Genomic DNA, 25,730 nt, shown 5'->3' on the forward strand with positions numbered 1-25,730 from the left:
ATTAGGAAATGTTTTGCAATTTCACTTTATTATATGTCAGTAAAATTTTATGTTCCCCTTAATGTGCCCTCCTGAGATGGGCTTGCCATAAAACTCATTCGTGTGCTGCTGCCATAGTTCTTTGGCTGATTTTTTCCATTGCTCAACACACGTCACTAATGTAAGCCTCATTAACTCTTATTCCCTGAGCTAAGAATCTGACTAAAAGCAAAGACTGAAATAAATTTCTAAGTTAGGAAGAAATAACTGCTTGGAGAAAACTAGGGGGCAAAAAAAGCAGCAACAGCCATTGCAATTGCTGTACGAAATTAAGAATTTTACAAATGCAAGAAGTACAGATTGTAGTTTATTTAAGATGGTCAGGACATTTTAGTTCAAAAATATTGGGCTTGTGCTTGCTCCTCCTAGATTTTTGTACCAATGCAAATGTATGACACACCTGTTCCCTTTTTCTGTCTGTATTCTCAGCACCTGCTGCACTTCTTTTATCCCATTTCCTCTTGACAGAGTCAGATACTGCTTCTGTCTCTGTTTCCCTCTGCAGTTGTGTGGCTGATCTGTCTTACTCAGTGCATTTTCAGTATCCTCTTGGTCTAACTTATTTCCAGAGCACCCAGGCCTAAGAAAAAATATGAAAGAGAAAGCAAAGAGAGGTGCTAGAGGTCACACATGTAATGGCAGGAGAAAACCAGTCCAAAGCAAATGAAAAGAAACTGATGCAAATCAGATTGCAGGGTGAATTAGGTGGGACATTGAAGCTTAGCAGAACATGACTAAAGATTTGCACTTTAGCCCCTGCTCCCAGGAACTGCTTTATAATTCACAAAGACAAACAACAACAACAACTCTTATTGATAGCAAGGAATTTCAGGTAACGAGGGCCGTGCAAAGGCAAAGCTGAAGATTTGAATCTTCTCAGGCAGGGAAGGGCACTGAGACTAGCCTTCCATTCTTTCAGCCAGTGCTCTAACACTGACCTAGAAAAGAAAAAAGAATGTACAAACACTTTTGAAAGAGGTTATACATATTATGGAAAGCTAAACCTGAATTCTGGAACTACTTAGCATTTCAGGAATACTTAGTTTGGATCATCCTAGCAGGACCTATGCTCTGAGCAGCTTTACCCTATCAAGACTGAGATTCTTTCTGGACATGCTGAAGACCTTCTGCCCCTTTGAGAACTTGAAAAGGAAATATGGCAACTTTTCTGGACTTGAGATATTTAGGATTTAATTTGGATTATGTGTCTGCAATTCCCTAAGTCATTCTTTAACATCTCAGTTCATAACCATACAAGAAATATACTTGAAATTATTTGGATTTTTGATGCAACCAATATGGAAATTATTCCTATGCTTTTTTAGGCTTTGGATTGGCAACTTTTCATGCAGTCAGATATTCACAGGGCAGGCAGAGCTTTACTGATGTTTCTGAGCTAGTTTTCAGAATAGGCACCATATGTCTTAAATACTGACGATTAATAATAGAGATATAGAGATTTATTTTTATTTTCCAAAAGTTCTGAGGTAAAAATGAGCAAGATTTCCTTCACACACCAGACCAAGGATTAATCTTCTGTCTGCTCTCTAACAGCAATAACATACAGAAGATTTACTCACTGGCTTTACACATTGTCTGTCCCACCTTTCAAAAGGTGGCCTTAAAATAAAACTCATATTCTGATTTCTTTCAGGAAAAATTAAAAAAAGATGAAAAATTTGTAAGTAACACTAACACACTAAGGGTATTTGAAGATCCTAGCAGAAAAGTGAGCGTTCAATTTTAAAATGAAGCTAAAATTTAAAGGAAGATATACCAACAAAGTTAACACTTAAATATTTATTTAGTATTCACTTTTGAATGTTTATCCCATGATGATAACATTTGTGAGTTTAACTGTATTCCAATAATATTGCAATTTTTTTTTTTTTTGTCTTGCAGAAAAAGCACTAAAGGACAGCTACTGTACTTTCAGGTCAGAATTTCTCCTGATTCTTGTTCTCTTTATACAGAAGCTGGTTTAAAACACTGCTCTGTTTGAGAGCTTTTAGACTGGATATATCTTCGCTTACAACAGGCACTTCTTCACTTTGATCCTCAGCTTTTGCATCTTCACTGTCTGACAGCGTACACAGGAGTGTATCATTTTCATAGGTAGGAAAATAATACCTGAAAGCAACAAAACATGATTTTTAGACAGTCACACATTTTGTTTGAGAAGCTGAGACAAGAATTTTAAAAAGGAAACATGAGTAAGTCTGGTTGTCTGGAATGACAGTAAACAGCACACACCCAAAAAATCAACTGCACAGTGCAGGTATGCACAGTGCAGAAGAGTCTTAGAGAAGAGCTGACAACAGACCAGCCCTTCCTCCTATTTCTTCAACCATATGATATTATAAAAGAGACTGCAGATCCATATTTGTCCCTCAACAAATGCTGAACTGAGGTGTTTGAGTTAGAACACTCCCTGTGCTCTACCACCTGGTAGAGAGCATCATTCCCTGGACCCATGCAGGCTACTCAGACTCTGAACCAGTGTTTTGTTACACTGTCTCTCTATTTTCCATTTTCTATGGAAAAACCAATGGGTAAACAACCAACTTGTTTTGATGCTAAAGTTAGGTAGTCATCATGCATATATCTACATTAGACATGCAAAAGAAGGGGTTTGACTTGGTTCTAGAACAATTTTGCAACAACAAAATTGTCTCTAGGACAGTGACTTGAAAGAGCAGCTCCTATGTAAAGGAACAGTGCAGCCTGGATGCACTAGAAACAGCAGTATCCTATGTTAATTTTACCTTCAGACTGTACAGAGATTTCTAATTCTGAGTAGTTCTGAGACCCCTTATTATTTTATCTGGGCCACTAGAGTTAGGGAGCTCAGGGCACAGTTGTATTTGCAAATCCCAGAACTTTTAACTTACTGTTTCATAGAAATTATCCGGTAAAAGTATAAATGCTGGTAGAAATATGTTTGCCCTTACTGTGGTTGATCCCACGTAGACCTGGCTGGCAGGAATGCAATGTGTTTGGTCTCTTCCATATGACTTATCAATCCTCCTTTGGATTCAAATTTCTCCTGGCAGTTGTAACAACGACAATGATGGATTTCTCTTCTGATGAAATTCACTAGCTTTACTTGCTGATAGAAGTTCAGACCTGGGAGAGAAGGTAGTGAACAAGCACTTGGGCAACATAAGTCTTAATTTACAAATGCTTTATTGGATTAAGCATAAGAATTGGTAAGAGGTTACTGAAGACAGCACTGCCTGCATTCTGTATCTTAGCAAATTAATAAGTGTTTATTCCTAGCTGCTGGGAAACCAACTCTTCTTTTAGTGCAAAAACTGCAAACATTTTGCTTCCTCTCAGTCTATCTTTAGGCTTAGTGACAGAGCTTCAGGAGGACACAAGCAGGTTGAAGAATCTTGGGAAATAAGAGAGAGACTGACTATTGGCATTGCATCCTGGCTTCCCTGGGACAGGCCCAGCAGGCAGACAGGATGCATGGTTTGGAGGATTCCCTGCCCTCCCTGTGCCTGCCTGAGCACAGTGACTTTAGGGACAGGGGCAGTCCCTTCCAGCAGACCTGTCTCCTCTGTGCCTGCCCCTGCAAGAGGAACCCAACAGTGGCAGGGACAATGGCTCAACCATCACACAGGTGCCACTGGGGTTAAGTCAGCCTGTGCCCTGCAAAAAAGCTGCTCCCATAAAGAAAAAAAGACAGGTCATTGTCACCAGGTTCTCTGCTGGAAGGAATGAAGGCCAAAATGCCCACCAGACCACTTTTAGGGGAAGTCTGCTGCCTCCTTGGGGCTCAGGTTAAATGTGTGATAAGAAACCTTCCTGCCCTCGTGGATACTTATCTGTTAGTGATTTTTCAGGTGGGCAGTGATGAAGTTGCAACAAGAAGTCCCAGGGCAATTGAGAGAGACTGCAGGGCCTTGGGAAGACTGCTTAAAGGATCAGGAGCACAAGCAGTGTTCCAGTTGCAAGAAATAATGAGGGAAGAAACAGGAAGAGCCAGCAGATCAATACCTGGTTCCAAGCCTGGTGTCACTGGAAGAATTTGGGGTATTTGGATCATTGGTGTGCCAACACGACCCCAGGCCTGCTGGTGACAGATGGGGTACACCTGTCTCAGGGGGGAAAGGGATCCTTGCTCAGGAGTTAGCAGGGCTCACTGAGACAGTTTCAAACCAGATTTGAAGGGGGTAAGGGATAAAACCAGGCCTGCTGGAGATGAGCCTGGGTCAGGATGTCAGTGCATTGTGTTTGATGAAGTGCTGGGTCCTGAAACTGGTCACACAACCAGTGTTACAGGCTGGGGGAAGCTGCACAGCAGAAAAGGACCTGGGGTGCTGGTGACAGCAGCTGAACACGAGCTAGCGCTGCCCAGGGGGCCAAGAAGGCCAGTGGCACCTGGCCTGTATCAGCGATAGTGTGGCCAGCAGGTCCAGAACAGGGATTGCCCCCCTGTTTAGCCTGGAGAAAAGGATGCTCCAGACTGACTTAATCACTCTCTACAGCCACCTGAAAGGAGGCCACGTAGGGGTCAGTCTCCTTCCAAATAACAAGTGATAGGGGGAGATTTAAATTGGATATTAAGAAAAATTTCTTCACCAAAAGGCTTGTTAAGCCTTGGTACAGGCTGCTCAGAGAGGCAATTAAATCACCATGCCTAGAGGTATTTAAAACACCTGTAGATGTAGCACCCAGGGACATGGTTTAGTGGTGGACTTGGCAGTGCTGGGTTAATAGCTGGCCTCAAAGATCTTAAAGGTCTTCCAGAAGCTAAATGATCCTATTCCACTGCAGAAAGCAAACATTGGGGAAACAAAGCTTCTAGCTTGCAAGCAAGAATAAACAGGAATAATAACAACAACAAGAAGAATAATAAAAATAGCAATACTTCCAAGTCTCCAGCAGCCAGACCTGGAAATCATAGAGCAGGTATCTGTAGAAGCTACTCTGCAAAAGAATCCAATGGGTCTAAAGAAAATAGCACACATCCTTGGCAGTAGCAACAGTTCCATAAAAATAAAGTGTTCTTGGCTTGCTTTTGTAAGCTGGCAGAAACAGTTTCCATTATGGAAAAGTTAAATGTCTCTACAAAAATAAAACCGATAAACTTGTTTTTCACTATTCTTATGATGTGGTTTTCTCCACACTAGTGGCAAATGCTGACAATTACAGCCCCTCTTACTCACCATGCTCTGACTTTATTTTAGGAAAGTGAAATCCATGTGATTTCTGGAGGGAAAAAAAAAAAAAAGGGATAAAAAAAATCTTATTTCCACTACTTCTACTATTCCAAGTTAACAACAGCTCAGCTTTTCATGGGCTGACACAGACACACACATACAGACACACAAACATGAATGCATGAAACAAACCACAGAAGTTTTGGTTCATCAGAAACTTTTGCATTCATATTTAATACTGTTAATTAGTTTATTAAAACTGAAACACAGATGCTAACCATAAAACTTATGAAATCATGAAACCACTATGATATCAGAGATGCTATTTCTTTACTGCCTGTAGCAGTCTGTACACCCACAAGTAATAGACAGTCATACTCTTAATCTAAAGCTTGACTTTTCTGCATTTTTTAAAGAATAGATGCTGGAGATGCTTGCAGTGCTTCAGTTCTGTGCTGAAGAGGACATTTTAATGCAGTGGCTGATTTGACCTTAATAAAGACATTACAATCACAATATTTAATTCCACAGTGATGAAAAAACTGTTATTTAAAAGAAGTCCTACCTGCATGTGAAGATACAATTTTTCTGTGGTGTCTGCTTGTTGTTCACAAAACAGGCAAACTGCACATACAGGATGCTCTTCCCAGTCAGACCAATCTCTTATGAATAAAAGTCAAAAAGATTCATTACGTTGTGGAAAGAGAAGAGACATTTTGAGAAAGGGCAATTCAGATTTTGCTTTCACAACACTAGAAATAAATTCAGAGAAACTGAATAGTTTAAAGGGGTGGAAAAGACAGTGTGGATTTATAGCTGGATACATGATTACAATCTGGTGTAGAGTCTAAAAAAATTAGAAATTTGAGAAAAACTGAGCAGTTAATATTGAGTAATTTCTATGCAGACAGCCATTTAATCCTATTTGAAACTGTCTGTCTGCACTAATGAACAGAATTCTAACTTCAATTTCTACCCAGCTTGGCAAGTCATTAAATATTGCTTTCAGTATTTATTTTTCTAGGGTCTTTTAAAATTCTTGTATACCTTTCTAATCTTTCAATACCCCAGCCAAAGTCATAATCATCAGGCAGAGCTAACTCTGTTATTTACTTATGAAATATTAATTACTCACTTATGCTACATTTAGACAAGTGCACAGAGAATACTTTACCAAAACATTCATTTAAATCCTAATGCTGCTGAGAGAACTATTACTGCAACCAGGTAGAGTCAAGTAAAATTAACCTCAAGTCACAGAGAGAATGAGGAAGATCAGGGACCTTGATACCCATAAATTATTCCTGCTTATTCAATTTTCTATGGCCAAAGAAATCACCTCTGCAGTGATCTGAGGGCCTGGACCACAGAAGAATGCAGAGGAGGTGGATGTTGCCCTCAATCAGCACTGCTGAGAAGCTTCCTTTGAAATCCTTCTTATATCTCTACTTATTACCCTTTAATCAAATTTTAATACAATTTATTCTTCATACTGACGCTTTTGATGCTTACTGTTAATTTTTAAGTTTGAGCAAAATCTGTTTGACTGTTTTCTGGTGCAAAAGTAAACAATAATGTATTTTGTCTACGTCACTACAAACTCAGAAGGCTCTTGTTTGAGCTCTAGGGAAACAAAAAACAGGCTTGTGGATGAAATATGGAGTTTACAGCTCTCATTGCTGAGAAGTGTTTTGAAAGAGGACAATTTGGAGTTGATTTGATTGGCTTAAATGAATTTAAACTGTGTGCCAACTGTGCACAGCATTTTCCCAGCAACTACTTCAAAAAATAATGGTCCTGCAAGTCTGTGTAATGGGTGCATAAGTAACTCTTACTCTTCTAGGTTATCTAGTAATTCCCGGTCATCCTCTGACTGCACCTCCTCCCAGGACTTTCCAAACTCCTGGGGGGAAAAAAGAAAAGAAAAGAAAAAACCATTTCCTGATTCTCATCATACATTGTCACTGAACTGAATGAACACCTCAGAAGTCACAATCAATATCTTATTTTGGATCATTCCAGTGTTGCTGTGAGTAAAAGATAGCCATACGACACTGCCTTAGTAAGAATTTTTAAAGTAAGAATTATTTTCATCTTTTAACAGGGCACTTCCCACACTATAGCTGAGAGGAAGATGATTTGGCACAGAGTTCTCAAGAAAACCAGCAGTGAAACACTTCCAAAGTGTTTCTGAGGCAGGTATGTTACCACTATCTCGGGTTTACTACTATCTCAAGTGTTCCTGAGGCAGGTATGTTACCACTGTCTCAAGTTTGCTCAATGCAGTGTGCCCACCTTGCTCTCCCTGCAGCTGTCCCAGCTGAGGCTGCAGCTGCAGCAGTCGGTGCCTGTGCCTCGTGCAAGGCTGTGCCAGTGAGGACACGGGCTCAGCTTAGCTCCAGAGTGTCCAGACAGCAGTGAGAGCCAGGGCACAGACCTCTGAGGTACACCCCACTTTGTCTTCCCTCCTCTTCTCAGACGTGAACGTAAGCACATCTATTCATGGTGTTCTGTTCCTCCTTTTGCTTTTTGTGTTGTTTACTTCTACCTTAAAGACCTTCAGCATGAAGTATATCACAATACATTTGTGCAGCCTTCAGCACAGTGGCAAGCACTCTCAGCATGACTGAGATATAAATAACAGGCAATAAAAAGCTGAAGGGCTCTTCTCAAATACCAGCAGTCATCTTTAGCTGGTGTTTTTCTTTCCTGGGATTCTTCTTGTCTTTAAAAACAAACCCAAGCAAACTAACCAGTAATCAGAATAGTATTTTTGAACCCATACTTTGTGGCTGTGGAGCATTCACAAAGATTATAGTGGATGATCTTGTCCCCATTAAAAAAAAAAAAAAAAAAGCTAATAAAAAGATAATCCTTTAATTGATTTTATTAAAATATTCCTACTAATAAATATATTTAATAGCATCCTTAGTAACAAGTATGATTATTGTCTTTATGGGTGTTTGGAAAAAGAAGAAGAGATATCCATCATTTAACAATTTAATGAGAATTTTTAAAGTTGTTAGTGTCTATCAGGAAAATTATAAACAATTATCCCTAGGCAGCTCTAAACATAATGTCATCATATATTACAGAATGAAAATTCTGTAATTAATTCAGTGATACTCCATGGCAGTGTGTAAGCTCTCTGAGTGAGAGGGGAGACTCATTAATGTCACCATTACCGTGAGCCATTAACACCTCTCACCACATGTTCTCCCAGCTGCACACTCCTTTCCTGTGTCTGCTAATGTTAACACCTTAATGAGCAGATAGTGGCTCACAACCTCTGCAAAATCAAGACAAACGCTCATCATTTTTCCCTTTACCAGCTCAAAGTGTATCAGCATAAGAGAGTATGTTCAAAACAGCAGCCTTCACCTTTTAATTGAAGGGGAAAGGGAAAAAACATGCCTGAGCTTTGTTATTGCTGATGTTTTTTATGGTGTTTCTGTGAAGAAGGCAGAGAGGGAGCTTGTAAGATATCTCTGTTTCCCTCATCTATTTATATCCAGAGGAGAAAAAAAAAAAGGAAAAAGTGAAAAGCTAACCAGGTCTTGTATCACTGGAAAATTGCATGGTGAATGGATAACTAGGAACACCGTGATGAAAGTGCCAAGAGACTGAATCTGAGCAACTGGGTGGAAAAGAGTTCTTTGAAACATTCTTAAAAATCATTCAGGTTTTAATTTTTTTTAAACGCTTTTTTCAGTTCTTCAGCTTGATGGGCATCTGCGACTAAGGGTGCCTTTTTTAAGTATTCAATTTTCTTTGCTTTTTCATCCAAGATGCAAGAGCTGCCAGGAATGATCTCTAGAGATTCCCAAGAAATTCTTAACAAAACCATAGGAAAAATGAGACTTGACATTGTTAATAGTTCAAACACTAGAAAATGCATAATTTAAAAACACCCTGAAGGCCTTGCCATATATTCAAGAAAAAGCAACTTTTTCTTTTAAATACTTTCTGTATACCTCACAGAGAGGATGATGCTATAGAAAAATATGAATATGCAAATGTGTGTCATTTGATTATTTCCTCTTCCAAAATGTAGTCGAAATGCACAGAGATGAAATGCCTCACTGGCAAGTTACCTTTGCAACCTGAGTGCAGTTCTACAGGAAGAAACTCTTTGTGCCTCACTGAGACAACACACCCCAGCTTGAAAAAAGTGCAGAGATGGGAGAAAATAGAAACAGCAGCTGGTATCTCCAGCAGTGTTTCCTAAAGAGCAGTTCCCAAACTACATGCAAATGGAGATCCAGGCCTGTGCAGCTCACAAACTCCAAACACATGTTGATTTCCCCTGGAAATATTCTCATGCCCTTCTTCTCACCTGCCTTGCTGTGATCATCTGAGTTATGTTATCTGTTTTATATTGCTGCAGAACTAGAGATGGTCCATCAGGAAGAAGAGATGGCCTTACCCCAATGTTAGTTAATCCATGTTGGATGAATTTCAATATAAACCACTCCCCAGTTGGGGGATTTTATTAAATCTTGAATCATCACCAACTTATGAAGGGTTTCCCTTTACTATTTTACAAAATACACACCACGTAAATCAAAAGAGGCTAAATGTAAGAAGTGACTCCCATAATAAAATATTCTTCCCCTGCCCCCCAACAGATAATAGTGACAACCTAGAGCTTGGCAATAAGGAAAAACCATATTTTTATTTTTGAGGAAAATAAAGGCTTTATGAAACAAGTTTTCCAGTAAGTAGTAGGTACCATTTCTCAGCTGCCTAGCTCAATATTAATTCACTGATGCTACATACTGTAGACACATGCCATTAGTCAATTTGAAAATGGACATCTGGGCTTCCACAAAGGATACTTTATACCTGAAAGTGCTGCTGGTAACAATCAGGTGAGTACAGAAAGGAAGGCCTTGTAAGTCTAGGTTTGTCTCAGTTCCTCTGGGAACAAGAGAGTTTTAATATTGCCTTCTGTTCTTTTATGGCCTCCAGCAGGCACCATAGATTACAAAGTTCTCTCTCCATTTTTACTTGGGTCTTTGTGCAAGGTGTGCCATGGGGCCACAGGATAATACACACAGAGAAACAAGGCAATTAGGTTGGAGGGTTTTGTTTTTTTTAAGAAAAGAAAAAATAATGAATTCTACATCTATATATCATAGATACATTGTTGCTTAGTTCTTTGCACTCCAGTACCAGTTCCTCTCTCTGAATTAACACTTTGAGCCATTCTACAGGATTGGTATAATCCTCCTCACTTACACAACACAGACAAAAGACCTCCGAATCCACTAGAATTTAGGGAATCATTTCAGATATGATATGTAAACCATGTTTGTGTCTTTGAAACCGCATAGTCCCCTGGATATTTAGAGCAATGTGAAGCACAGACCTCTAAAACTCATTGGGAAAAATGAGTAAATCTCGATAGTACACATTAAAAAAAAATCTGGTAAGTTGTGAGGGTTAGGGGAGAGGAAGCAAAACCACTACATTGAGCCATTACAAAAAGCAGATCTAGTATAGCATCTAGAATTTACTGAAAAAATCCATCCCATCACATTTAATATAATCTACTGTTGAGCATGCATGTGCTCTACAGAATATTTCCTCCTTAAAATGTAAAGGCCAATCTACTGAACTCCTAATGAAGAAACTGAGGTTCTTCCTTTTAGTCTTCTTGTCTCTGTGCAGAAAAAAAGGGGTTGTCAAAGGCTGTTTGGAAAGCAAACACTTTCCATTATGTAGGAACATTCCTAAAAATTTCCTGTGTGCAAACATACATTTTATTGTGAACTATAAGTGTTTAAGACAGAGCTTTTAGTCTGTTTTCAATTTTTTTAAAATTCTTTCTTTAAAAGAAGAAATGTCAGAAATTCTGATGTGGGTATAGTCTGAAGGATCAGAAATGCTGAGCAGAAACAGTTCCCTGTATATTAGCACATGCAGAAGGCACAAAGACTACTTCAGGTGAACTATAGTTATTTCTGGGACAGAACACAGCAGCTTTTGAAGCAGCTCCATATTCATAAATTGAAGGCAGCAAATGAAAATCTGGTACATACACATGCACACATTCTCAGAGGTCTGAGATAAAAAAATATTTAGCAACATACACCTACCTGGAGGCTAAAAACTAACGTTTTTTCTTTCATCTCTGTGTCTTTCATTTTCTTCCCCTTTGCATGCAGTTTACTCTCTGAAGAGCACTCCCAGCTTAAGGTTTGTAGAAAACGAGCTCAAAGCCAACTCGCTTTAAGTTAGACCTCCATTTACTTAATTGCTCTATCTCACCTTCCCTTCTGTTTTTAAAGCAGAGACTGAGCACTAATGACATGATGATTAGTGTCTCTTCAGGCTACATTCTAGCATCTCTCAAAATCAAATCTCAATGAAAAAGGTTTACTAGTGCTTAGCTTGACAATGATCCAGAATATCACACCATAAATGAGCATACTTCTTAAGAATCCTTCACTTGATTTTTGACCTTTATACTAATTGCTAGTTTGGATTTATTCACTTTTAACTAGATAATGTCTGTATCTCTTTAGTCAATTTGCTAATTATTCATAGAACTACTTACCAAGTAATTAATGATATAAAATTTGTCATATTCTTTATTTTTGGCATTGATTCTGCGATGCTGCTTCTTTCTCATGTGATCTTTAAGTGTGTTTTTGTCTCTGAAAACTTTTTCACAGTATAAACACTGCAAGCTAGGATAAAAAGGTAAATAGGTCAACATGTTAAAATGAAAATAGTACAAAATAATAAACTTAAATAAGCTGGAGTTATATATACTAAGATTAACCTAAGCATGACAGAGCAAGCTAAAGGAAACAGAAAGCTTATTTGAAAAAAAAATAAATTACAAGATAATCTCAGATCACAGTAGAGTCAATCAAACAGAAATAACAATGACAAAAAATGAAAAATTAAGATAACAAAAAATTTTACTGTTTGCCCCATATGCAAAGTGGGAGAAAAGTCTGATTACCCAAAGTAGGCACAGAAAGGCTGCTGATTGCTCACTGTGTGAGCTCTGTAACTCAGCATGGACTTACACTGACATCCAATCCATCTCTAATTGTTTCTTTGTATTTCAGATTGAAAAAAATCAAACTGTGAACATACTAATTTTCTTTTGAAACAATTTAAATTAGCTAAACAGAAAGTTTTTATAGGTCTACCCAACAGGGAGGGTAAATGAAAGTTTGCGAGGGTGGGCAGTGGGTTTTGAAATCCTGAGAAGTAAAATTCTGTAAGTAAATTCATATCCACACACACAGAAGTACATATAATTCATAGACAGACATACATACACATAGGTACATGCATATATGTACAGAGACAGGAAAGTATACACTATTTGAGAAGGTGAAAACATTCATTAACAAATGAGAATTTGATCACAGTATGTCTTCCAGAGCAATTCAAACTAAACAGAAGTATATGCATTGCCTTAAATCAGCATCATAAAACCATTTTGGTTCCAGTTTCCCCTCAGATGTTTTGTGTGGAGCAGGAATTCAGGATTCTCAGTATCATTCCACCTTTCAAGACATGTAAGAAGTTTTGAGTTCTCCCTATGCTTGCAGACTTCAAATCAAGATTGCCTTGCTGGTGAATCGTAGGTCTGGTGCCAGAATACATCTATGAATTTTAATATCTGCTTTGCTGCACCTGCTAACAGCAAAGTGTTTGCTCTACTTGAGAAAGGCATTCCCATGAAGAGTACAGAAGGCTTTCTGTCAGCATACATAATGTAGTCTTATTTGCTTGAAACAAGATGTTTCTACTCTAGTAATTTATTCTCAGGTATTATTCTACTAGTATAGCTAGTATGCCTTTCCCTAGCCACAGGGGGAGTGGCCTTTTACTACTCTGGACACAATTTCAGCATGTGCATTAACTACAGAGAGGATCAGCTTTGAGAAAACTCCCTCTAACTGAAAGCCTCAGGTCCTACTGATAAACAGTAAAGTTGCAAATTATCAGTGAGCATGGTAATTCAGTGCATCAGGCAACACCAATGAGAAAAGAAAAGGCATTCTTAATATGCCTTCATTTCTGGGAAAAGTTAGCACCTATCTATCCCTTTCTGCTCTGGGTTTGCTCTTTAAGCAGTACAAAAGGGAGAGACCAAATATGGTCATGGTATGGAGGCAAATGAAGACTGGAACAAGGGCTCTGTATTCAGCGATTAAAGAGATGTTTAACAAAAAGTTTGTCATTATGAGAAAAACATTAATGCTAACAGTTATGAGAAAAAGTGCTATTATTGATGTCAAACTGTGCAACTCCTAACTGAAACACAGCACTTGACTTCATACTATTAACTGTTAGGAATTAGCTTTCAATAAGGCAACAAAAAGACTTCTAAGAGGACTCTCAATAAACTTACATGCTCTCTTTGCTTCTTCTTAAGTAGCCACAAATGTGGAATTCATTTTTACCTACTATTTCCAAGTTAAAGGAAACACAACCCAAGTTTATTGACAACAAACAAACAAAACTCTACTTACTTGTCAAGCTTCCCCTGTAACACTGCCAAAAACTCATAGCAGTTCACAATGTTATCTGGCAGCCCAATGTTAAAGGCATGCTCTCTTGCCATATGATTGAGAAGAACAGATCTACAAAAGACATTCAAAGAGAATGTTACATATTTTTGCATATATATAAGAATTATTAAATTACTGATTTAAAATACACCAATGGCTCTAAAACTGCATAAAAGCCAATATTAAATAAGCAGTAATAGACTTGCTGCCACTGCTAGGAAATAATGCAATTTTATTGAAACAGGAAGTATTTCATTTTCAGCTCTGCTGAATGTTCAGTAACATTTCAACTGCTCCATCCACATGCATGAAATATAATCCTTTAAATGAAAATTACAGTATAGTTTATTTTGACCCTCACTGTTACCAAAGCTCGTTCATTACCCTGTATAAGCAAATCACATTTCAAACAAGTCTCTTGAGAAACATTCTAAAAAGCCCTTTGTCAGATTTCCCTCTGCAGGTTAGCAGAGCAGAAATTCTTGGATGCAATGTGCTTTTACATCAATATTGCTTCACACAGCACCAGCAACATGAATGGCACTCAAAAGTGTACACAAATAAACATAATGGATGTTTAAATAAGATACTCTTCTGACAGAGATATACTGGTTAATTCCTTAGCTGTCCAACCTCTCTATATGCCTCAGCTTCTGCTTTTGGGGACTAAAGAAATATCCAAATGTTGACACTTGCTTTTACCATTGTCCAGGCATGACTTTCAAACTGCCTGCCAGACTCAAGAGGAAGCAGAGACTGAAATTCCTCTCCTGTCACCAGGCAGTAGAGAGGGACACTCATAGAACATTGGGATGATGTGCAGGAATATGACCCCTGGTGCTTCTACCCTTCCAGATTACCAGAACTACCCAAGCAAACAGACTTAGCCTCTCCAACTGAAACTGATTTACTCTGAGTAAGCAAAGTTTCTTTGGAGCATGCACTTCAGTGCAATTCTTACTCGCACTTGACTGATGCTGTAAAGCCCTCTGTTCTCACTCTAATTTTCCTCTCCTCTTTTCCATCTGATATCCAAATTTACACTAGTTAGGTGAGCTTTAAATAAGAAAATATACAACTGCATAAAAATTTTTTTAACCATCACACTGGCTCACACAGCTGTCCTTGTCACTAAAACAGTTGCCAAAAAAAAGTTTCTCTTTAAAATTATTTGTTCCCAACTCCAGCATACTGTGTAGTAGAAATAATTGCACTGGAATAAATAAAAAAGCTTGAGAAGTAGGACAGGATCTATTTAAAATGCCACTTCAGTTGAAAGAAATATGTAAACTATACCTTAAGGTTAATTCTACGTTCTGAGTCCTACCATTATGCATTAACTGCTTCAATGACATTGAAAACACAAACAAAGATGACGAGTAGGTATCAAAAAATAAAACAAAAGCAAACAGGGCAATAAACAAACCTGTTTCCTGTGAATTCTTGATCACAGAACATACATGTACTATGAAAACTTGTGTCATATCTCTCTTGTTGTTGCTGTTCTAGAATTTCTCTCTAAGAAAAGGAACAGATATGGTTTTTCAGACAAAACCATAATCATAAAAGCATTCCATCACGTAAGTTTATTATACATATTTATCCTTACTGGTAACAATGAACATATAAAATTCAAATGTGCTGCTGGCACAAACCAGATGTTAGTATGTTTTGAGTGTGGATTCTCACAGAAATTCCAAGTTTTTCCAAAGGCAGTATGTGTCCCAGTTAAGTTCCAGTAAAATTCTCTTAAGTTTATGTACATGGTGCATGGAAATAAATACAATCCACAGTGAGATCTTATGCAACTATTTAAATAATTTTGTATAAGATGTATCAGTTTAATGTTACTACCTGTGATTCAGCTTTACCTCTGGTACCAATGAGCAGGTTTATGGGTAACCACCTAACCCCCCTGTGGAATGGCAAACTCAATCCTTCATGGCTAATTGCAGGCAACCTAAAGGGATTTCTCCTAATACAGGACACAGCCCTGGCAGTTTCTCTAAGAAGCTGTGGCACATGCCACAAGCACTCCTGATGTTGCATTACACTAAACTGGACCAACATCCCCATCCATTCCAGTGTATATCTTCAACATCCTGAACCTTGTCTCAGCTTAAGATTGTGACAAACTGGGGATCAGACACAAACAGCTCTTCCTGGTTAGCTGGTACAGCCTGCAGTCTTGGTGAAGACTCCTCTTTGGCGTCTCTACTGACTGGGAGAAAGAGAAGTCCCTTCACCTAAAACTACTGGTCAGATGATGGGTGAACAGCTGTATGCATGACAGCAAGACAAGGTCAGTGCTGTTGTAGGATGTATTTTCAAAAAAATAGCTCTGGGGATGTAACTTTTTTGTTTAAAAAAAACACCCAGGTGCCTTATACTGACACTGCCCCTCCATGTATCTCTAGTTTTGCTGCCAGGACTTCCTTGTCTGGTAGTGCTTCACAACTACGAAATCTTTGTCAAGACTGTGTTTTTCCAAAAGACTGTATCTGTTTTATTTTTCACATCCTTGTCAGCTATTTCAGCAAGCAGTGCTCTCTAACCTATTTCAGGCTCATTCCTCGGCCTCTCTCAATACATCACAATCACCATTAAGTCTCTGCATGACATCCACCTTGGCTAGCTCCCTGCTGCAATACAGCCTGAAATATTCCTAAACTGGAGTTTCAAAACTGCAGAATGAAATGCTTCAGGCAGCACATTTTAAAGACAGCATTTGTCCTTGTTTGGGCTTGCTGTTGGAGACAGCAGTTAGGATTCAAAGGACGCAGAAAAATCACCAAAAGTTGTATGGTTCTGGTCTTTATTCTACCAAACTCACATGAGCCCATTTGCCAGCTCACTCTTAATTGCTGGACTTGTCTGGAGGTAAAAGGCTTTACAAAGCAAAATATCTATTTAACTTGCAAGTCAACACTCAGATTGCAGCAAAAGGAAATGCAAAAATAAACAGACTTTATTGCTGTAACTAAAGCAGTGACTCCATTAGCCCCAACTACAGCTGCAGCTCGATTTCACAAAATCCTTGTGTAAAAACTGAGGATACAATTTTGATATTCGAAACAGTGATAACTGCAAACTATTCTGCACCATAATAAAGATGCATATTTCTTTCTTTCCTAATTTAATTACTCTGTAAAGAAAACCAGCACTTGCTTCGGGTTAAATTCTCCACTCATTCGAGAGTTTGAGGAAATGTCTACTTGCAGAGCAGATGAGATTGCTCACCTGCCAGCAGACTGCTCATGCCTTTGGAGCTTACCTTAAAAAATGGAACAATGATTTCTTACCAGTCTCTTTTGCTGAAGCTGTTCTCGAAGTAATCTGTCTTCTGGTAAAACATCACATAAAAGAAAATAATTGTCCTGTTCCTCTGTTAAGAGATTAAAATTGTGAGTAAGGAATGGGAAGTCGCAGCTGCTTTGAATATTACTGGCAGATAATTTGCTAAGACTTTAGAATATATTAACAATGTAAGAATGTGATTTTTAACCTATAAAAGTCAGTTCCTTTAATTTCCTAATTTAATGAAACATGTTTAAATATTTGTGCATGTTTATATCGGAGAATGAAGGCTAAAGTCTTGCATAGTTTTTCTCCACTACCAGCTTTATTCATTTTTGTGATGGTTCTTATGGACACATAAAACAATTAGCATTTACATTAGTTACAGATTAAAGTCAGCATGAAAGACTTTTATGTAACACACTATGTAACACACTTTCATGTAATACAGAAACACTACCTTTCATGTAATAATATATGAAATTACCTTTAATTTTATCTTACCAGTTATTTCCCTAAGCTACTGTCAGTTTTCAGTAGCAATCATAATTTGGTCTATCCTCCCCTTGCTCTGGTCTATCACATTAGCTTTTATCATCAAATATTTTTCCACCTGTGGATATACACAACTGTTCAGTACCATACATTGAGACTTGCCTAAGTTACATTTCTACTTATATGTTTTACACATATTTCATCTTTAGTAACCTTTTTACTATTTATGGTCATATCCAATTGAATAAGGCAACAAATTTTATTCAAAGGAATTACAATTATTCAGCATGTAGGAAAATACAAAAAATAATGGGTTAAGATAAGAAAAAATTTCTAGAGGGGGAGGGAGGGAGAGAGAAGGAGAGAGAGAGGGAAAAGGCTCATTGATATTTCATAATTCTGCTCTTCAGGTGCTTAATTTGCAGTTTTCAAACTGAGAGGTAAGTGTTTATAAGAGAAACAGAATTATGATTTTTGGAATGATTTTCATGTTTTCCAGGGCTACTTTTCTTAAAATTACTTTGAATAATTAAAAAAATTACTTGCATCCATTTTGTACTGAGTTTCCATCTCTGACACCACCTGTATGCATTGTTTCCTCTCTTTTAAGGTTTAATTAAAGATGCAGAAAAGTCCTAAAGTTCTTATCTATTTTAGGTAAATGGTGTTTTTCTGTTAGAAAAGGAAAGCCAATGTAATGCATCAGCTACTTCTGAGGAAAACACTTCCTTCACACAGTCAACACTGTCCCAGGGATGGAATGTGCCACCACAGCAATGCAGCAGAACAGTGAACTAAGGTTTCAGACTTGTGTTGGAGCCCAGCCAACTGCACAATCATACGGTTTCTGCGAAGATGACATCTCCTGACACTGCTGGGGCAGGGAGCACTGTGGCAGGGGAAAGGAAGGGGGGTTGTGGCCCTGATGCCCAAGAAAAATTAACAGCAGGTGGTGGGCAGGGTGCAGTCAGAAAAGGCAGCTCACTGGGAATGTTTCTTGTCATTTTGGAAGGACTGTCACTGATTTGTCATGCAGTGGGTACCAACATCTCCCCAGGCACTCTGTGAGCTGCTCTGCTTCCAGGCCTTGATTTGCAACAGGCCCCAGTTCACAGCACATTTAAGCCAGTATTGATCTCATCCTCACCCAGCACAGTGCTGAAGCACATGTGGCAATCCTCACGAAAGGTAAGTTTAGATATGTGCTTAAGAGTTAAACATTACTTCTGTGGCTTTCTGCCCCGGTGTCAGACACACTTGGCTGATCAAAGCAGCAGCATATGCCAGAAATTATCACAGGATCTGCTCATCAGAGAGTGAGCAAGCAGCATACTTACCTAATGAAGCTTTTGAATTTGTTCTTATCACACTACAGAAGTCTGTGATAGGCTGTTCTGCAAACCTCCTCTTCCAGTACAGGATGTAGCTTTAAAAATAAGGGGGAGATGTGAAAAAGGGAACACTGAAAAACTTCTAATAAAAAATTGGTTAGCTCTTGTTTTTTAATGCTGTAAATTCTTATGTGTTTTTGTTTCTTTTTTCTTTTTTTTTTAACTCCTGTGTCCCTTTTTTCTTCTTTCATATTAGTTTTCAATTTTATGGAATTAATTCAGTTTCACTTAAACTGGGTTTAACCATGCTGTCAAAGTGAAGAACTCAATAAGCAGATTTGCACCAAGCTTTGCATAAACACTGTGACCTATTCACATCTACAGACAGAAGTGCCACTCAGACGCATCTTTACTGAAAAGATATATTACAGAGCATTTTCAAATTCCAAACATATTGTGCTCTGTGTTCTGCAAGATGCAGTCAGGAAGCTGAAACTCAATAAAAACACCAGCTTGACAAAAGTGAGGTTTTGGCAGGTCTCCTGTGGAGTTACAGTGAAAGCTGTAGCTTGGCAGACAACTAGAAAGACAGAAAAATGAAGTCCCTGAACACCTGGGGGTAAGACAGCAGACAGAATAAGAAAAGACCTAAACACATCTTGAAAGTTTAACCCATCAACTACAGTTGTTTAAAACCAATCTGTACTATCTTTGTAGGTATTACAACTGCATCAACAGAACACAACTGAGACTAGATTTCCACTGAACTAGGAAGCTACTATCTAACCAAGAAGAAATCATCACTTCATTTATATGATGAAGGGAACCAAGCAATTCTTGTGCTAATTATTCAGAATCTTACTATAAAAATAATCTAAAAATGCTTAAGTGCTGACTTAAATTTATACTCATGTATGATATAAATCATGTGAGAGTTAGTAAGGTAAAGGCTATTCAATGATTTCTTCTTATTTTGTGCCACCAAATTAGGAAAAGGATAATTAAAAAATCAGGTATCATTATTATGAGAGCATTTTAAAATAGCTGCAGCTTTTAACACTTGTGCAATCTGTAAGTTTACTTGCCACAGCTATCACATCCCACAGAGGCTCACACTGCCTCTACCATTCTCACCCAATATATTTGAGGACTTCAACTGCAGCAGCCAAGGAATCAGCACATCCTTCTTTCTGCTAACTCCAACATGGAGAGGACTAACCTCTGGTGCAGCAGCCAGCTGAGCACAGTGAAGGCAGCACATGTGGCTGAGGCTCATTCAGCAGCACCATCTGATGTCAGTAAGTGAGAAGTGAGTCTTCAGTTCTCCCCCTGCCTGCTCCCCTGTTTGCAATGCTCATTGAAAGAGTTGCTAAACAGAACTGCAGCTCTTCCAGACTAAGTCAAATGTGCAAATGGAGAGATTTCAAGAGCTCATTTAATAAATGTCTCTCCCTTGAGAGAAATGAACACTGGTACAAACTCACCTGCCCGTAACTGTCTGTGTCACAGAAATTACAGTTCAGGGATTTCATATCATAAGACTTAACCCGAATAATCAATGACCAGATAAAACCAATGCCTTGTGATACTTCCAGGGAGACAGAATGAGTGATCATGTTGAGTCATGAAGCAGAAGTTTATTCCCCTTATCTCTTCCCTCTGCCCTTATGCCAACTGATCTTTATTCTTCAAAGTTAGAAAGAAAAGAAAAAACATTTCCATTAGCATTGGTCTTTTCTGGATTATCCACTTCTTGCAGTTCTGTCAAGAAATGTATTCCTAAGACTGGCTGTAACTCATTGCTAAATATAAAAATAATACTATCTTTACAGAGTTGATCCCTGTATTTTCCACACCTCAGTTCAACACTTCAGAGTATATTCTCTTTTTTGTGCATAGTATTAGACTGTTTTATTAATGCAGCAAATTAGAGAAAGCACAGTTCAGAGCAACAATTCCACCATTTCATGTCCTGGGGCCACTTTCTATAAGATTTGGCTACCTTCCAATTGCATTAGCAGCAAAAAGAATCTAAATGGGCCCTTTTTGAAGGGGTGATTTTAAAATACATTTCTATTAATGCAAAATAATTCCCGCAAGCACGCTTAGACTGCTGGTCCATGACTGAGCAGCTCTGACTCCTTTACTTACCCAAAAATTCTAGTACTATCTCCAAAGAACAGTACATTCTCCTGCCTGCCTTCAGCAGAAAAGCAAACAAAAACTACCATCAGTTTTCAATTTTAAGCAACGTTAAGCTCATACATTTGATTAAGGATTTCATATGGCTTACATTTCTCTTCCTAAATTATATTGTATTATTTCTTTTCTTTTGGGGTCTTGATAGACACAAGGTCTTGACTTTGACTAACCAGTGACAGAAGACCTACTAGAAAAATCATTTTAGTTGAGAATTTATCCATCTAATGCTTAAATACTACAGCAGAACTATTTACAGAGTGGCAGGTACTGTCTAGACTTCCTCCTGGCCCATACGTTACTGTGGAAAGCAAAATGCCAAGCAAGTACCTTGTCTCTGAAGTTACAAGCCAGCTGGGGCCATGCCAGCTACTGGAGGAAGTTAAGAGAGAGAAAGCCAAATGTGACCCTGGTGGGATGATCAATGACACAGCTGTAGAAGGAGTCACAGTTGTATGTAGATCACAGTACTGTAAAGCACAGTTAAGGATTAAATGTGATTTTGATGGGGGGAATACTGTCCTTAAAGCAGCACAAACAAATTTCATCCCAGAATGTGAGAGATCCTGTACTGAGCAGCTTCTGTGTACAATACTGAGCTTTAGGACATTGTACAGGGATAGAAACAGTTTTGCCCTACTCAAATAAAACCCCAGATTAGGAAACCTGATTGTCTGGAATGGGCTTTGCTAAAAACCAGCTTTCTAGCTTACACACAACTTGCTGATTAGTGACAGGACCTGTCACTAGGACCTAGTGAGAAGACCCTAGGATATATAAAAAAATGCCAAACACAGGAATTGCCATGGATTCTAAAACTGAGCTCCCTAGTCCCAGCAACACCTAGGCACTAGGGAGAGGGAAGGAAATAGGAAAACAACCTTACAGTCCAGCAGCAAACTGTTAATAAGAAAAGTTAGCATCAATCCTCCCACAATGTCTTTTTAAAAAGATGATCTCTACTTTTCCAAAGCTTTCAATAACATCTGCACACATACACATTCATTTTAACCCTTACCTTCTAAAATCTGCCACCAGTTTCACATCTGCTACGACAAGCTTGTGTTCAATAATCATGTGCTTCAGGAGCTGGTTTTGTTCTGCTAAGACATAGCATTCTTTGCAGAAAATACAAGGCACATAGGGAGAACTTGCTACTGCATCAACACCACCTGGACTTTCTGGCAGAGACAGAGGCTCCAAAATACACTCGGTATCTAAAATAAGAATAAAAATAATTAATACTGACTAAGTAAATAAATGTACATCTCTTGGAGTACTTTTAGGTAGTACATGTAAAACCTGTTTGAGTCTCGGTTTTGTTGCATGGATCATTTGAGGAGGAAGGTGCTTGTAAGCAGGTTGACTGCATTGATTCCAAGAAGGGCAGTGGGAGGTCAGCACAGGACAGTTCTCAGGTGTCTTTCTCAAATGAAACTCCCAGCTGACACCAAGTCAGTCACACACAGGTGCTCTGCTTACTACTAAAGAAATTTTATGATGACCTACTTTTCTTGTTTTCACTATCTAATCTACCTGATTATATGAATGAAGCTACTCTCTTTGTGGCTCCCTGAGCCACATTGCTCAGAGTATCAGGAAGGATTTAGACTGTATAGCACAAACTGTTTTGCCTATTAATTTTCCTAATGATACTTTTATTTATTGCAGAATACTTCTATAATTTTCTGACTGACTCTTAAAGATATGCATTTGTCTTGCCTTTTTTTTTCCCCATTAACATCTAATCTACTGTTGTATGACAAAAGACTATCCTTGATCAAGATTACTGCCACACAGATGCTTTTGCCCACCGGAACACTTTCCAACTGTACAGATGCTGAGGGAGGGGCAGCCATGCTCCATGTGGAAAGGTGAATGGCCATGTTTGTACCATACTGTACCAGCCAGACACAGGTTCCCCAAGTGACATCACACTGACCAAGAGAGTTAAACAGTTGGCCCCATTAGCCTAACCACATTCCAGCTGTCCAGAAGTAAACTGTGGTGTTCATTTTCCAAAATAATCCTACCTCAGTCTTGGGTTAGGGTTGGTCTTGGAAGCAAATGACAATTTCAACACGCATCTTCAATTTTAGATACATCAGTTTTGGATAGCAAAAGGTAAACAGAAAAAAGCTCCCCAAGCTCCCCATGTTCCTGCCCTGTTGAAGTGGAAAACTGAAAACATGGGTGTCCTGGACTCCTGTATTATGACATTAGCTTGTGCAGCAGGAGAATGAACTCTGTGTCTCTGGATTCCTGCAGTGCCATGAACTTCTGCAGAAAAATTAAATTTCACAGAATGACAGAATGGATGAGATTAGAAGGGACCTCTGGAGGTCACCTGGTCAAGGAGGACTCTCACACAGGACCATATGCAAATGGCTTTGACTCCACAACCTCCCTGGGCAACGTGTGCCAGTGCTCAGACCCCTCACAGGGCGAAACCATCTCCTGATATTCTGAGGGAACCTCCTGGGCATCAGTTTCTGAAGATAACCTGAAGAATTAAGAAAAAGGCCTTCTCTCAAGTCTGTTATTTTGTCACACATGAATTTTAAAATACACATGGTTAAAGGAAACTTAATTAATATTTACCAGATAGAAGAAGCAACTTTCACCCTACAAAAATCACATATATATGTTATACATTGGCAAGTATACTAAATCTGACAGCCTGGTAGCTTGCTCACATGGAAGATTAGAAAAATAATTTTAAAAAAATCACAGTAATTTAGCTTTTTTCCTAGGAGAATACGTTAATGTATCAGTGCTCTACCCCACCTTCTACCAAGACACTGAAATAATCAAAGAAAGGCTGGAGAATCCCATTCAGTTCTATAAGTTCTGTGACAAATCTGTGCTCAGGCAGAGGAACAGGCACTTAGTGCTCCAAAACAGCCACAGCACAGAGGCAATGGCTCCCTGGTGGGGGTGGCCGAGGGGACTGAGGGTAAGCTGGAGCTACAGGGAGCCACAGCTGGTAAAGGGTATAACAGCATAGGAAACACAGCTTTATCAGCTCTGTGCTGCTCCTGGAACAATATACATGCCCTGCACAACTGCTGAGGCTTCTGCTTAGGACTTCTGAGAAATAGAACATCCTGGAAAGGCACTGCCTTGACTGAAGACTGATGGCTGGATTACACTGAATTCAATTTATCCCATAAAACCAAGCGCTGTGGAAAGATGGCAGCACACAGAGCATGGTATTGCTTGGAGCAATGCAGCTGCTGTGCACAATCTAACACTTTGCTTCTCATAATTTTATCTACACTGCAACCCATTCCCTTCCCTTAGAAATTACTTTATTAAACTGGCATTGCAGAAATTGTTCAATTTGTCCTATTTTAAGAACAGCAGTGGCTACACCATGTGCTAGAGCAATCCTCATCAAAGGATCAAATCTCCCAAGCAAAATTGGTGGTACCTGCAAGAGTACAGCTTTGTCCATTCTCACAGTCAGTTCTGCTGCCTAAAGAAGCATTGCACCATATTTACTGAGAAAAGTAGAACTTAATTTCCTTTGCAATTGCTGATGCCAAGTGAACTAAGAAGATACTGTCAAGATACAGCCAGTTCAGCTTAACCCAGTAAACAGCAACACTGCTTTTTGTTAATTTTTGGTATAGCTCTCTTCCAACGATCAATTTAAATCTTTACAAATCCAAATAAATAAGCACCTATTTGCCTCAAGAAATCAACTTTCAACAGATAGGTGTGTGCAGCAGGAACTGGTACAAAACTTAAGACAAGGAGCCTTGTTTAGTAAGGGTACTTGTGAATAGCAACTGCTTGGGCTGGAAAAACAGAACCACTAAGTCTTTAACTGTAGCCATGAGATGATGAAAGGAATAAACTTGGGTGAAGGTTTTTTTTTGCTGCCCAAACAGAGTAGCTAATACTAAAAGAGAATAACTTTAGGCTATCAGAGCAGTTTGGCAAATGCAGAAGCTTATGCAATTTCTTTTGAAGGCACTTAAAAGAAGAGGAGAAGGAAAAAGGAATCCATGTAAATATCTTTTTACCCATCTGCTACAAAAAACACTGAACAAGAGAATAAATGCACAGAGCTCAACAAATGCACAGCCTTCAGCATAGCACTTACTGGACTAATGGAGCACAAACCTCAAAACAGTACAAATAAATTCAAGCATAATATTGAAATCTCTGCAAAAGCAGCTAATTTTGTTTCTATATCTGGAGCAGAGTGGCTACAGGTACTGAATAAAAGCTGTTAACTATAGCACAGCTCAGGGCTAACAGGAAAATAAAAACTCTCAGATGTATTCTCAGACTCCAGGACTCCTACATGCAGAGACATTTGAAAATGAGGGAAAAGTAGCAAGCTTTTCTCTTAGAATCTACTGCTACAAGAATAACTTCACAGAGACAGATTAAACACCCCTCTGGTGCCCCGGCTGACAAGGGTGAGAAGCAATTACCTAGGAATGGTATAAAAATAGGGCAAACAAACAGTAATCACACAAATAGAATAGTCTCCAGAAGTCTGAGTATGGAAAATTTAAGTGAAAGACTATAGGAGCCCCTCAGAAAAGCAGCTCTTTTTTTCTCCATTTAGTGCAATTCCTGCACTATTTGAAATTCTTGCTCTTTTAACACCTATAAAAACTTGCATCAACTTTTCATAT

At 38.7% G+C, this 25,730-nt stretch overlaps 1 protein-coding gene across 1 annotated transcript in view; it reads right to left on the reverse strand.

Moving 5' to 3' along the window:
- Positions 1 to 1,824: 1,824 nt before the first annotated feature.
- Positions 1,825 to 25,730, reverse strand: part of ZNF277 (zinc finger protein 277) — a 37,634-nt gene continuing 13,728 nt past the window's right edge. The window contains exons 2-12 of the mRNA XM_041421033.1: positions 22,094 to 22,292; positions 18,883 to 18,971; positions 17,056 to 17,138; positions 15,180 to 15,271; positions 13,715 to 13,825; positions 11,773 to 11,905; positions 7,046 to 7,113; positions 5,776 to 5,872; positions 5,217 to 5,259; positions 2,991 to 3,165; positions 1,825 to 2,169 (exon numbers count right to left, since the gene is read on the reverse strand). Coding sequence (XP_041276967.1) covers positions 1,977 to 2,169; positions 2,991 to 3,165; positions 5,217 to 5,259; positions 5,776 to 5,872; positions 7,046 to 7,113; positions 11,773 to 11,905; positions 13,715 to 13,825; positions 15,180 to 15,271; positions 17,056 to 17,138; positions 18,883 to 18,971; positions 22,094 to 22,292 — 1,283 coding nt within the window. The 3' untranslated portion in view covers positions 1,825 to 1,976. The remainder of the gene's footprint in view (positions 2,170 to 2,990; positions 3,166 to 5,216; positions 5,260 to 5,775; positions 5,873 to 7,045; positions 7,114 to 11,772; positions 11,906 to 13,714; positions 13,826 to 15,179; positions 15,272 to 17,055; positions 17,139 to 18,882; positions 18,972 to 22,093; positions 22,293 to 25,730) is intronic.

The sequence above is a fragment of the Onychostruthus taczanowskii genome, unplaced genomic scaffold (genome assembly GCF_017590055.1).
Source record: "Onychostruthus taczanowskii isolate IOZ18803 unplaced genomic scaffold, ASM1759005v1 scaffold68, whole genome shotgun sequence".
Classification (NCBI taxonomy): Eukaryota; Metazoa; Chordata; class Aves; order Passeriformes; family Passeridae; genus Onychostruthus; species Onychostruthus taczanowskii.